The 15,118-nt window shown below is 37.7% G+C and overlaps 1 protein-coding gene across 2 annotated transcripts; it reads right to left on the bottom strand.

Moving 5' to 3' along the window:
* Positions 1-6,197: 6,197 nt before the first annotated feature.
* On the bottom strand, positions 6,198-12,232 carry rnf167 (ring finger protein 167). Of its 2 annotated transcripts, XM_044370778.1 has the most exons (11): positions 12,146-12,232; positions 11,782-11,917; positions 10,272-10,397; positions 10,078-10,158; positions 9,853-9,990; positions 9,673-9,760; positions 9,470-9,560; positions 9,192-9,297; positions 8,914-9,007; positions 8,224-8,304; positions 6,198-7,420 (listed from the first exon to the last, which is right to left on the bottom strand). In XM_044370778.1, the coding sequence occupies exons 3-11, from the start codon at positions 10,374-10,376 to the stop codon at positions 6,996-6,998; spliced, it is 1,209 nt and encodes a 402-aa protein (XP_044226713.1). In that variant the 5' UTR covers positions 10,377-10,397; positions 11,782-11,917; positions 12,146-12,232; the 3' UTR covers positions 6,198-6,995. The 2 variants fall into 2 exon arrangements, with proteins under 2 accessions (XP_044226713.1, XP_044226712.1); XM_044370777.1 differs by having other exon boundaries at positions 11,782-12,214.
* Positions 12,233-15,118: the final 2,886 nt, after the last annotated feature.

Here is a 15,118-nt window from a genome sequence, read left to right as displayed (position 1 = left end):
AACTTGATTAGAATTGTATTTAATATGTAAATTGCAAGCATTTTGGTCTATTTTACTGATAAAACTCATTTCAGACAAAGATCTGGCATTGGCCATAAACCCAAACTGCAGCAATCATGGAAGCAAGCTGGATAATTTTACAAGGAACATTAAAAATTAAAGAGAAAATGCTTGATAAATGGCAATGGTAACACATTTCTTAATTTTATTCTATCAGGATAATCAAGCCATTTATAAATGCAAAAAAAAAAGAAAGAAAAGACCTTTCAATTTGAGCATTTCCATGCTTTTCTTTTTCGTATTGTTTAGCTTCACTTTCCATTTTCAAATTGTCATTTCACAACATCCATTTACAGTTTCAATTTTCCTTTTAAAGGACCAGCCCACCCAAATTACCAAAAAACATTGCCTCTCAATTTGGCATAACTAAAACAACTCAGTTTTGTTCAATTTGGCCATGTTTTGTGGTGTTCAACTCTGACATTTCTTCCACTAAAGACAACTTTGGTGAGTGAAATTCTGCTTGTGGTGCTCACACAGCATTGTAGAATTAAATTTAAAAAATCAAGAACAGTATTTCTTTCCATACACTGTGTCTCCTATGACTCTTGATATTCCACAGACCATGTCAACAGTTTTCATTGGAACTATATCTTTGGTAGAAACTATTTCCAATACAAACTGTTGACAGTGAGTTCTGTGGATCATCCTGAGTCAGATTGTTTCTGGAAAGAAACATAGTGGTTGAATTTTGGAACATTTTTGGAACTATTATCCTTAATTGTATAGTAATTTGTTCATGTTCATTGACAATGTTCTCTTTCATTTCTCATATTCATTTTTAATGTTCTTTCTGAGTAAAATAAGCTACATAGAGGCATTTTATAGAAAAAAAAAACAATTACATGAATCTGCCATAAGCAACTGACTGAGGGAGGCTCTGGCACTGTTGTGCAGCCTCACTGTATCTGGCGTGGGCGTACAGTGAGTAGGTGGTGTTATGATGAGAATTCACTGAGGTCATGAAACAGGTCTAATCAGACAAAATATACAAAAATACTCATTCTGGTGCACTGGGCCCTTGATTTTTTGATTTAATATTGCCATAGAGAAAATTGTATTAGCAGGTTTCAACTGTATTGAGTGTTATATACAACATGTTGGTACTGTTATTTTGAACCTCTTTTTTTAATGTGTACATGGAATTCATATCTTCCAAATGACTTTTCAACAGCAGATAAGAGGTGTTGTGGAACAAATGTTAAAAAAAAAATCACAATAAAAGGGTTTGGTATTTGAACAATATTTTAATAGATGAATCTCTCTCTCTACTTTATTCTACTTTCATTATCCAATAAACTGCTAAGTGTATCCTTTTTTCATGCTTTTCTTTGTCCTTCCTCTGAACCTTAGCTGGTGCTTCATATAATCCAGGATTACGCGTGGCCACACTTGAGTAGTCTGTGCTTCATTCTCCATGATAAATGCAGATTCCCCTTGTTGTGGGAAGGGATGCACATCCCTGGGTCCAAATGCAAAGCCTTTTCTGGGTCCACCATCGTGTTCCAAAGGAGCGGAGATAAGGTGATCCAGACACATCTGTAAATATGTAAACAATCAACCATTTACATGGCATACAGTGTTAATCCCTCTTTATTTTGCACAATGTTATTTAAGGGTATCAAAAAGAACTACATGACCATTGTGTGACATAAAGCATTTTGAACCTTTCACTTTGGGCAGCTTAGTTTATAATTGTACATGATCCCACAATGATACATCATATTACTGTCCATCAATAATGAACAAGAGTTTAATTTATTATTCATCTTTATATTTAACAAAAGATTGCAGTACTATACAAACTTAATCAATCAATAGGTCAATAGCAGAAAGCGTGAACTGAATCTGGTTATGGAACAGTGCAGGTTATTCCAACACTGACTAAAAATCCCCTTCAAACTGATTATTTTAATTGTGGAGAACGTCCTTTAGTTTCATTTGACACCCAAAAGCCAAACTGTAGTAGAGTTTGAAAAGACAATACAGATATAACCTGTTACGCTCCATTTGAGGTCATTTGAATAATACTTTCATTACTCCTCCATTAAGATTTTTTCAACTTTTAAATTCTAAATTTGGACAAATTATATTTTAAGTGTCCTGTTTAAAATGGCAAATCTGAGATTGACAAACATGCTCAAGGAATGATTACTGCTATAAAAATTACTCTTATAATATCACAAGTAAAAACACATGATAGATCATCCTGTTTGAGACTTCACTAATGAAAGTCAGGCAGCAAAATAAACTGATATTTAAAAATAACTATAAATTCGTACCATACCTCATGAGGAGTCTCTTTGGAATCCAGCAGCACAAACAAAGAGACAGTCAAGAAAAACAAGCAAGACAATCTCAGTACAGCGGAGAATGATGACAGTGACCCAGACATCTTTCTCTACAACTGCAAGTTATATATATTTCTAATGTCTCAAAATGTTGCACATCAAAAGCAAACTCAAGGTTTCCTATAAAGAATACCCCTTCACAGGTTCTTTTTCTTAGATGTATGTAATGTCATGTCAGGACTATTACAATCCATGTCCATATGCCTCAGTCCCACTATATTTATTTCTTAGCTTGCGTGGCACAAATTTAAAGAGACGCACTGGCCTATAGTCTCACACATAATCCAGCCATTGGCTAACCTACGCACACCTGCCTTCTATTTGGAGTTTATTCAGCTCAAATATGAATTGTCTTTTCTTCAAAGCAGCAGGCGACGTGATTAAAAGCGCATGAAATGGTGAAACTGAAAAGACACGGAGCTTATTAGCAAAGATTAAAAGAACTGGATTCATCAACTGTGAGAAATCTTGTGAATGAATCACCATTACACCCAAAAGGCAGGCAACTGAATGTAAGCCCTGTCAGCTAAATCTCCATGAAAAACACCAAAGTAATAATATTATAAGCTTTTTTTTTATCATTGACTTAAAAGAACATGACCCTCTGAAAAACAGAGAACTCATGAAAACAGGATATATATATATATATATATATATATATATATGTGTGTGTGTGTGTGTGTGTATGGTAAATTGTCCTTGTGCGATAGTGTTTTCCTAGTGAGTAGTCATTCATGAAAATAACAGAACCCGAGAGATGCTAAATTCAGCAGGGTGTCACAGCTTTAATTAGTTACTGTGAAGCTGATGCCAATAGGATCAAAGACCATAAGTTCATTACCAGAAGATTTTCTCGGGTGAGCCGTGCTTTTACATAAGGTGAGTCTTTTCATCATTATTAATGAGCCCACCTTGTTAAGGTTCTGCTCACTGAGGGGAAATGGTGATGAAGATACTGAAACTACATTCAAAAACATAAATATCAATATAAAAAAGTATTTATTCCACATGGAAAACTGTCATATAATTATGTAATTTAAGATACACTCACTTTGTTTTTGCCCAATAGGAAATGGCTTACTTCTCACCACTGTGACATATACTCCAGGTTACAAAAAAGTTTGGCAAACACACCCGGTTTAGATATTTACTGCTTAATCAAAGTATGAGATTCTGAGTGTGGGATCACATGACACACGTGATAATGATATACACTTTACAATAAAGCCATTATAAAGCAAAGTATGATTATGTATGTCAAGAAAATTCATGTTTAAGGTTTAAGTGTAATTTCGCAAAACAATTTTAAAGAAACAAATGGCAGCACAGTCCCATTTCAACTTCATTTAATCTTCCACAAATCACACATTAAATGCAACTTTCCACAGATTGTGTTAAGACATTCTAAAGATCATCCAACCTTCTTTATACATGGGAATTATACTTGACACTGTACATATATTATTTAAGTGTGATAAACTAGGCACATTCTAAAAGAAGACAGAAAAATTATTAACTGGGGATTATTTCTTTTTCCATATTTCAGTTAACAGTTGAGTCTCTAAAATTGAGACATATAGAGCAAAAAAAAAAAAAAAGTACAGTACAAAAGACATTTAAAGCATACTGCAAATAGGAAAACAGCTGCTCTAGTTTACAATACACACTATTGCCAAAGAAGTCCCAATCAAACCTTTATAGTGTGGAGTCTTTTAATCATTTATCAATAAGATATAAAGATGGAATGTAATGATTTTACAGTCCTACTGTTTCCTCTCTCTGACAGTCCGACATCAAATTTCAACTTTAAAACAAATCTGTTTGTGTAGTGTTTCATCTATTATCATATGCAGGTGTGATGTTTGAGGGGTAACATTATGTTCCCCATCTGATCTGGTACAGGTTTAAATTAGCTTTCAAGTTGAGGTTATACTGTAGGACTTAATTGATAAAATAATCATTAAAACATCTGTGGCCATCGAGTATATATTCTTAATTCTGATTTCTCTGACTGCGGTGTAACAATATGACATGAATACAGATCACATATGTACAGTCACACTTAGGCAAATAGGGAGTGTGGGTAAATTTGTACAGTACTTTAAAAATGTCCACACCATATTCAATTATTAAACATTAAAAACAAATATGAACTTATGATCTCAAATAAGCAGTGTATTTATTCGGAGCAGTGAAAGAGTTTGGCTGAAACAACTTTTTATGGTTTCTATTTGTACTGCTCTCAAAATAAATAAACTGCAGGGACTCAATTCAGGTCATTTAAAAAGTGTGTGTGTGTGTGTGTATGTTGGGGTGGGGTGGGGGGGGGGGGGGGGGGGGGGACCATACTATATCTTGTTTGACAGCTGCTTAGCTTGTCCAAACTTGCGGGTGCAAATCAAGCATGACCAGGCTAACCCTGGCTATCTGTAGATCATTACTCACACTAAACACATGGAAGCACAGACTTTCTCTTTCTTGTTCGTCATTATAAAAACAAATGTGGAACACATTTTCAGACCAGGGAACAAGATCAAAGCTTTCTAACCAGCGGTATAATACACAGCTAGACAAGAGGAAAACTTAACAAAGGAGTGTGAACCATGTCCCTTCAATTTCCAAACATTTAATTTAACATATACATGTACATCAAGGCCAATGTAAGGCAATGCTCTTTTGTCCAAAAAACACCTCCAGGGTCCCACAATTTAACTTGTTATCATTCTGTTGTTGATGTTTTCTCCGTGTATAAAAATGGAAAAAACATCCATTAGATATTCATCAATCTACATTTTACTGATTTAAAGAAAAATAAAACTCATAAGACCAAAACCCATTACTTTTCACTATGTGATTCGTTTACAAAACAAACTGACCTTAATTTGTTGCTATAAACCTGAGTTTGTTCAACTTGACAAACTGGATAAAGCTAAAAACATATTTTTAAACTGACCACACAGTTTTATCAGTGACGATGTAAAAGCAGCAGAAACGTGTGACATTATTCTATTATAGCGTAGTTTTAGTGTGGAATTTGAGAAATATCTATATTTCAAAAAAGTGAAACTTAGCATTAAAACATGTGAAAAGACAGCTAAAGTGATTAAAAATAAAAACGAAGACAAACATTCCCCCTTCACTTGCACATCCTTGTTAGGAAACGATTCAAAGTTGGAAAAAAGGACTGTCAGATATAAAACATTTAGGATTAAGACAACAGTAACCTTAAGCCTTACATGTAGAGAACCTTGTATGAGCACAGAATTCATTCTGTTTAGAAACACAGGCCTCATCTACTTGAATCATACTCTTCAACAGCACATTATTAAGCCCCGTTTCACCAAAAGTTCCAGGTACTTTGGACCCAGAGGAACTAATCTCAAGGACTAAACTTGGAACTTTAAAGTCCCTGCAACACAGTCCTGTTTGTGTTTCCACCGCATCAGAGGAACCAGGTAGATCATGCAAATTAGCCCCATGAGGAATTTAAATATGATGGCAGCATTTCGAGAGGAAACAACAACAGAGATTTGTTCTTTACTTTGTATTTACTGCTGTATGAGTTGTATGTGATGAATGAATGAAAAGAAGAACTGCAGAGGAGAAAAATGAAACTGAAACTTAGGAGCGTCTGTCTCCACAGTATAACCGCCGTGAAATGATCAGAAAATATTTCATTTCTCTCATTCACTGCTTTGTTCTTGCTACCACCGCTCCCTCTCCTCGCTAAATCACTCTCTCTCTCTCTCTCTTGTTCTCGGCTCATCATTTTTTCTCTTTTTTTTGAAAATGAGTCAGGAAGCTGACAACAATGCCTTAATTTACTTTTAACATCAACAAAGAGAAATGTCCCCCCTTTGTACTAAACTGGTCCTAAATCGATGCGAGAGTGCTTCCTTGTTTTATGAATGAAGTGGCACACAAGTTGAAGCAGCCACCCTGTGTGTGTTTGACCAATCAGTGACTGTCATCCCAGCAAACCCCTCCCCCAAAGTTCCTGTGCTTTTGGAAAGTACTCCCCCCAAACAGGAACTTTTTGGGGGGTAAAATAATCTCCCTGGAACTTAATTTAAATCCTGGACCCTCTGGTGGAAACACAGGTAGAGGAACTGAGTTCCTCAAAATGTTCTTCATACCCGGGGAAAGTTCCTGCGGTTGAAACGTGGCTTTAGATTACAGAGACATTAAAGTGACCCATTCAGTTTGTGCAGCACTAGTGGTTAGGTCATGTGGCGTGGTCAAGTTATGAATTACAACATGCATTAAAAAAGGAGGTCCACAGACAAAGATTGGAGATCTGGAGTGAATGTGTGTATAGAAGTGGGTCGATCCGCAATTGGATTTTTTGGTAAAACTGATCAATTCTTGTGCTGCTTGTGCTTTGACACTTAGAAATGGACCTCCTCTGGTTATCGGGTTAAAGATTCTGTTACAATCAACAAATGTGGCAGGTTTACTAAATGTCAAGCTAACCACAAATCTGCAAACTATTTTAAAGTACAGTGTGTTAACAGCACACGTGATGACACAAAGACCCTTTTTAGGTAAAACCAGGTAATCTCATTGCAGCTAAGTTCCAGGCCATCAGACCTCCACTCTATCCCTACCAATGAGCTGAGCGGTGTCATCATCAGTGTGGTGCCTGTCCTCTCCAGCGTCATCACTTTCAGAGTCTGTGTCCTCCTGGGGGGAGTAGTAGCCTTCATAAGCCAGGATGGGTGAGTCGCAGCGTGCGGGGGAGGCGAGGCACTGCGCAGTGGTCACTGTGGTGGTGGCGGAATAGGCCCTTGGGCTCCCTGAGGGTGACTCCGGGTTAGAGGGCCGAAGCAGAGGAGTGCGCTCAGAGTCCGCTTCGCCCTCTGTTCCTTCTTCCTCTCTACGCCCTCCAGTCTCCTCATCGGAGTCAGACTCCGAATGCTCCTGGTTGTGCCGAGTGACACGCTGTTTGCACACGGGGCACGTCTTCTTGGTCTGCGTGAGCCACGGGTCTACACACTTGCAGTGGTAAGCTGAAAAGGAAGAAGCATTTCAAGAAACTTAGGAAAAGACGTGTCAAAGAACAACGGCTAGAGCAGTAAAAGCTTTTTTCGTTGTAGAGTGAATAAACAGATGTTAGACTGAGGCAACCAGATGACGCAGGGTAAAAAGCACTTGCCTACCACCAGAAACCTTTCAACACAATCATCCATGTTCACTAATGGGAATCTGGTGAGGGGATCATGTCTTTGCATTAGTAGCTTCTACAGGCTGATCCATCTACACTGTCCCAGGCTAAGTGTGGGAGTTAGCAACAAGGACTGCAGGGCCTTCTCACGGCAGACATTTTGACTCATCAAACCGTCAAAGGAAAAGCACAGGTGGAATTAATAACATTATTGATGACTGCATTACATTTAGGTGACCCAGTTCCAGCACTCTGGTATTATCTGTGCTAACTCGCCGATATGGATTACTGAGACGCTTAATGGAGCAATGATTAGTGTTATTATTTACAGCTGTGCTTTTCCTGCTTTGAAAAGTCAAAATATCTGCTGTGAAAAAGGGTCTATTTCAAGTTTAGAGGAAAAAAGGGAAAACACAAACAGGTTTCAAACTGACTCTTTCAATGTTGCTGTTTGAACATTTAGATCAGCATATTGTATTTTTGAAGATACAGTAGGTAGGGGTACAAATATTGACTTGCAAGAAAGGGTACATTTGTGTACTTTGTACTCAAGTTGTACAAAAGTAGTTGCTGTAAGTGTGGTAGAGCACCCAAAGTCCAGTACCATAATATGTCATAGTAATATGAAACCAACATATAAAATCTTACCATGTGAACAAGGTAAAACGCGCAGCTTGTCTCCTTCTTCGTACTCATCCAGACAGATTGCACACACGTCATAGTCATCCCCTGAAACAGAGGAGAAAAGATAACTTAGATCAATTAAACTGTAAGTGAAATATCATCTTTTTTTTTTAAAAACTATCTTCTGGTCTACAGCTGAGTAACATTTAACATGGGAGCCTGTTTTATATAAGAAAGGAAACTTAATGGACGTCAAATTCACATGGCAGGAAAATCTGATTATCACAGTCACTGCGACTGGCTCTCAGTATTCTTAAAAACAGCAATGTTTCAAACAGTAGCTTCGGGATATTTTTCCACAGCATGGCACATGGTTGGTAACCAAAACCAAGATGCTAAATTCAGCTTCATCTTGTTTTTACACAACTTTGTGGCCGAGTAACCATATAATTATCATGTGACATAACACAACCAAACCCTAAAAGTGCTGTCCTGAGATTTTTTTCTTTGTGCTAGAAACACCAAATAAAACAGAAAAAGCCTTTCCATAACAAATCTGGTTAATTTCTTATTATTAACTATACTACGGTCACCTTAATTCACACAGACAGCACAGACAGACTACAATTTGAAATGCCTTAAACCAGGAAACAGACATAAAGGTCTGTACATGTCAAAATGGTGAAAATGGTGAAAACAGTATAATCTTGTTACCTTTACTGAACCTGTGGGTTGGAATTCGCTTCAGTTGTTCCTTGGACAAACGATTTTTCCTCAGCCTTTTTCTGTACTGTACACATCGTATAATCTGAAAAACATGAAAAGACAATGTTACTGATGCTACGAGAATTATACTGACATTCAACATGCATGATGGGTTTGTTTATTTATGTGTTCAATGTAGTGTAGTTTAAAATCCTAAAAGATAAATAAAAAAAAAGTGTTATATATTATATAAATACCCAAAGAAGCCTCACATCATAAATACTTACCAAGACAACACACATCACAAGAATGATCATGCCAACTACTCCAGTGAAGGGAATAAGGTAGTATGAGAGAGGAAAAGCAAACTCTGGCTTGAGGATCACGTAGGCTCTGCAGGCCAAGAAAAGAGATCAGATACCAACATTACCACGAGCACGAGAACTGAAGAAGTCTGTATGTGTTGGTCTGATGCTGACCGTTTTAAGTTAGTTTTGATTATTGTTAAGTCAGAGCAATTATTTTTCAAATGTATAAAAACAGACGTTACAATGGTTTTACTTACCCTTGTTCAGGAATTATGAAATTCCTGAGAATCTGGGAGGCATAGTAGCTGGTGAATACTGAGGGGATCTCAATCTCCTCTGCAATGGTGTCTGGAAAATAAAAAAAAAACAAGAGAACGACAACAAGATTTCAATTTTAGGCTTTTTTAGTATGATGTTGTGTAAAGTTTGAAATTGTGCACAACTTATAAAGATGATTTACCATTGCTGTAGTTCATATTGAGCAGAGTGTCTGAATACATGTTGTGAACGATTGCAGCGCTGTATCCAGCTTGCTGTGCGTGCAAGACCTGAAAACCAGTTCCTCGCATTAGACCAGTTTGCTTCACAGACACTACATAGTGTTCAATGTCAGTCAGACTACATCACAAACATTACTCACCTTTATATCAAAATTGCAATCATAGCGTCTGATGAGAGCTATGAATTTGGTGGTGTTGGCATCATAAGATGGTGGCAGTGGAGGAGGAGGGTCTATTGTTGTGCAGCCATTAAGTGGACGGGACACCACCAAAACTCCCTTAAACACAGAGATAAAAATATCATCATCAAGGACCATGACCTATGTTTTTGTGTATGCATCCTTACTGCAACACTCTGGTCTCACCATTAATCCATCCTTAGGAAGCGGGGATCCAAACAAGGCAGGTAGGTCTTCAAACAACATGGAGGTCATATTGCTATAATGCTGTCAAAACAATGTAAAGATAAGGACGGTCATAATCTCCGGGTGTATTCGAGGAATCATATTATAGCTGAAGCTTTTATAAGTTTATGAGCTAAAGCTCCAAGATTACTTACAGCATAGATATAGGCGTGTGTGGGTGACGGAGCCAGTACGCTGCAGAAAACCAGGATAAAGATACTCAGTCGAGCTCCCATGCACAACACACCGGGGTGCACCATCCTTGGTTGGTTACAGTTGCACTGAAAGGTATGAAGTAACACGTCACAATCAAGTGTGAGTAATTAGTCACAGCCAGAGGGAAAATGCCTCAGGCTTCAGGCCGAGGCTGATCTTGCAGTTTGATTACAGCCTGGCATTTGCATACTAATGCAAACAGAACAATTCGGGTGGTGTGTAAATATGCGAGTGAATATGCAAACAAGGAACTGTAGACTGGCTCATCAGCATGCAGCAAGATATACAGTACTCTCTGTCTTCATGGGGTGGCAGTGAAAAAACCTAAGCAAAGTACTTTTAAAACTGATCCTGTTAAATGGCCTCTCAAGACTAGGTTAATAGAAAGAAAAGGACATCTTTTGCATAAAACATTACATTGATTTTAACTCTGCGGTGTGAACAAGTTAGCTGCAAATTATAATTAATTCTCTGCAAAGCAACGCCCTCGATGTAGGCACCTGCAGAAAGCAATTTAGGGTCATTATTCTTATGCAGTACGGAAAACAACTCCCATGTCCATAACATTTATGAGCCTCACTCAAGTAAAAACTTACCAAACTTTACCAAAACCCTGCTGATTTTTTGTTTACAGGTCCAGTCAAAGCCACAGTGGGTTATTACAATCATATTAAACATTAAAATCAACAACATTTCAAACTTTACAATTCTGTTTCCAAGTAAAAATCTAATCCTGCATAAAGAGATATCAGGAGACACAAAGTTTAGGAGCAGATATTCTCAAAATGACTGAATGGTCAAATTATAAACTTGACAGTTTCATTGTTGGCTTTTACAGAATGTAATTTTCAACACATAGTTTACACTTGGAGGCTTTTATGTTATTATAACGGACTACAGAGACCTCTTAACCCCAGTTATGTAAACATGCATGTAACAGTAACTTACATATAAAGACAGAAACATGTTTAAGGAGTCAACTGCACTAGGGTGAGGTCAGATAAATGCAATGCTCTGGTTATCTATGATGTTAACACACCGATAACAGACTCAATCAGTCTACTTTATAGCATACAGTAGTTTTTAACGCAAGTCAGTATACAGTGCCTCTTTATTGTCCTAACATAAAACATGCTGAAATAAAACTACGCGACGTAGCATCTATTGTTGTAGCTCTCAACAGGAAGTTCGTGTGCAAAGTATCGGCTGCCGCTGTGTTGCAATGTTAAACCTGTTAACTGTGTCGCTAATGTTGTTTCCTCACTACGAAACTATGTTAGTTAGCTACTCCTAGTCCTAGCAGGCGATTAATTACGTAAAAGTAGTCTGATCTGCTGGACTTTATCACCTCGGTTTATATGTTTCATGTAAAAAAAAACAACAAATAAACAAACAAAAAAATACAATAACATATCAAAAGTCACCATTTTTGTGTGTAGTAGCACAAACCTTAGTATCCCGCTAATATCGGCACCGTTAAGGTTATCCCAGTTGTCTTCACTTGGTTATCTCACATGTCACCGTGTAAAAACGATGAACTTTGTTTTTCTTCACAATGTCTAAACTAGCTACTTTCTCGACAATCCTATAATTCGTCAAGAAAACGACACACACAGAAAGGATTAACGTTAGCTGGCTAGTGTTAGCAGATGTTAGATAACGTTAACAGTTACGTTAAGTAGTGTCCGTGACAGATTACGATATGTCTCCTTAAAAGCCCGCGTACATCCTATCATACACAGTTAGTAGGATATAAACTAATAAAATATGTATCCGCTGTAAAGACGAAACTCTGCCCGTTTGCTCGGTTTACCAAAGTTGCGTTAGCTTGCTGCTACTGTGGGTTTGTTTGTTATTGCTTCTTGCGCTCTGGTTCTTCTTTGTGTCATGATGGCAGATTGACTCACTAGCATCCTGACGCACAGCGCCACCAGCGGCCAAAGGGAGAAACAGCAATGAACTGAAAAGCATGCAGGTCTACACAGAAAGTGTGCACAGTGCACGTACTTGGTTTTCCATGGCCCATGCATGACCACCTGTGGTTTAAATTATTCTGAAACGGCTACTGAAAGCCTAATGGCTCTAATTAGAAGATTAAGGGAAATCCTTAACCTTTAATCTATGGCAGCCAGCAATCATGATATCTAATAATGGAGTACATGAAGTGAGTCTGAAGAAAAGAGTTTGCATGCTAAGGATCTCAGGCTGCATTTTATAGAAACAGTTAATGGGGGCACAAAGACAAAACAGAGATTGCCTCACGCACAGAGAGACAGACTGGTTTTACTGCATTCAAATGATCAGATCAGCCAGGCCTCAGACCTGCATCTGCAGTTTACATGAATGAATTTTCTGTTATTTAGGCATGTCCTTTGCAAAAGATGAGCCTCCTAGTAGAAATTCAGTGGAGCGATTCGATTAATTTAAAATCTAACAGGTTTTAAGGAGACTGAAGAAAAGCAGCAACTAATATCTATCAGAGGGCAACATGCTGTCTAAAGAGGACTGAGGTCTTCAGACTACAACTTCATCAACACTGCCCTCAAGTGGTAGGATCTCTGTACTATCACACACAGTGTTGCACTGTAGTCAATCTGTCATCACTCTGTCCAACAAAAGTTAACTGCAGTGCAAATATATGAACAAATACCCAGCTGTGTAATGGCTCTAATTGATCACCAGGGGTTGATAGAAGGAAGAAACTAAAGGATTCTTCAGTGAGACGACTAAAGTAGGCAGATGCAAGTGTAAGTGTACAAGCTTACACATACACACATATCCATATGATATATGTGCCAGTCTTCATTCTTCATTCATTCATTCATTCTTCATTGCAGTAGTAAGAAAAAGAAAAAGAGTCATCAATAACACACAGTTGAAGGAACCTTTGAAAAGAAAGTCTAAAACTGTGTTATAAATGTGTGTATAATAATATATCATTTTTCAATTACACCTGGTTTTCAGTACATTGCCTTGTAAGATGATTGAGATGAAAGGCAAACTGCATTTCTGAATAAAGCAAATAGAAGTCAAGGATGCTGACAGGATCATGTTTTTTTCCTGTGAGGCTCTCACACACTGAACTTTCTTCTAATAGGAGTCAGCTGGCCCACTGAGTAATCCCTCTACTGCCAATGTCAAAAACTAACCTGCACTGTAAGGCGTCTGTGATGCCTGCTGCTGTAGTTATATTTTTATGAGGTGTATGGTGACTCAGTGAATCATCCCCTTTATGATTCTCTGCACACTCTTTCCTTTTACAGAAGAAATAAATCAGTCCTGAGTCAGTTGGGGAATCGATTTGCAATTTGCATGCATTTTTAGCCTTTCTATCAAGATACAAAGACGCTTTTCAGAGCGAATTAGCCAAACACACGTTTACTGCTGACTAGTGTTATCTTAATAGTCTTGTGATTCAGACAAGCTCACAGTCAGCATGAAAATTTGACTAAAAGTTTTACACGTACCCTTCTTTAGAACATTGTAATGGTCATTACATCCTATAACACATAAGTATAGGATGAATAAAACTGACGACACACTGATTAGTTTCTTCTTCTTTCCATAAGTACAGGTAATAATGTAAAGTTTGTGCTTGATTCATCTTCCAGGAACCAATACCAAATTTTATGTACATCCGGCCAATAGTTCTCAAGATGAATTGACATTGCCCAAAGTGATGATTAATGAGAAAAAAAAAGATCAAACTGCTGTAAAGGTCAGGGGATCCCCAAAATCATTAGAATGATCCTCTGAGGACTAAGATTAACAGTAAGAGTTTCATGTCAGTTCAGCAGTTTTCAAGATATCTTGCTCCAGACCAAAGTCTTTCAGACTAACAAGCCAACTGTATGAATTATTAGGCCCTGCAAAGCAAGCATATATCCAAATGAAGCACTGACAACCTCTCAGAAGTGTTTTACTGCCCTCTGCCCACTATATGCTTGGATAGCCTCCAGCCCTCCCATAACCCTGAATGGGGAAACTCACAAGTGAGGAATGAATTCTTATTAACTGCTATTCATAAACTGTCCACGCATGAAGCTGCCATAATTCCTGAGTGGGCACAACGTCTGCTTTTTCTCAGATGCTTTATCAAAAGGTTAAAGAGTAAACCTTTGAGTGACTCTTTGGAGAATATTCCTCATGTGTCTTTGTTACAGCAACATGTACAGTACAGTGAAGAGCTGTGTGATGTCTGGACGGCTTTAATCAACCAGGTTTGTCAACGTCCACCACCAGCTGAGTCTGAATCTTCAATGTGATAAAGAAAAACGCACCATTTGCCTGCTTATAAACTCACCAGCAACCAAACACTTGCCTTCAGGAGTTAAAATTAGGTCATCTGAGAGTCAATCCACTATTACAGTTGCCAAAGACTTGGGCTCCCAAAGCTGATTTATGTGTCTGTACAGACCCTGACCCCAAGATGATTACAGAGTCTCTATTGTAAGTATATTTCAGTTGCATCATCATATAATCTTGTCACTAAATTATGTAAGAAGGATTATGTAAACAAAATGAAAGTAAACATAAGAAACTAGATTTGAGGGAATCAAGAAATCATCAATTTGTCACATTGCCTAACAAATCAAGAAAGATTAACTTCTTAAGCTGTTGACTTTCATACAGCTTGTTTGTTGTATTGTAGCATTGTGTGTATGACGAATATGCATTTATGTTAATTAACTATGCAAATGTAAATATATATTTTTTTAATCTGCCCCTAAAGCTGCATATGTTGTTGGCCCTTGTCACACTACAATCCCTGCTGCACATAGGACCA

The sequence above is a fragment of the Thunnus albacares genome, chromosome 13 (assembly GCF_914725855.1).
Source record: "Thunnus albacares chromosome 13, fThuAlb1.1, whole genome shotgun sequence".
NCBI classification, from domain to species: Eukaryota; Metazoa; Chordata; class Actinopteri; order Scombriformes; family Scombridae; genus Thunnus; species Thunnus albacares.
Note: the sequence above shows the minus strand (reverse complement) of the source record. Positions and strands in the feature narration are given on the sequence as shown.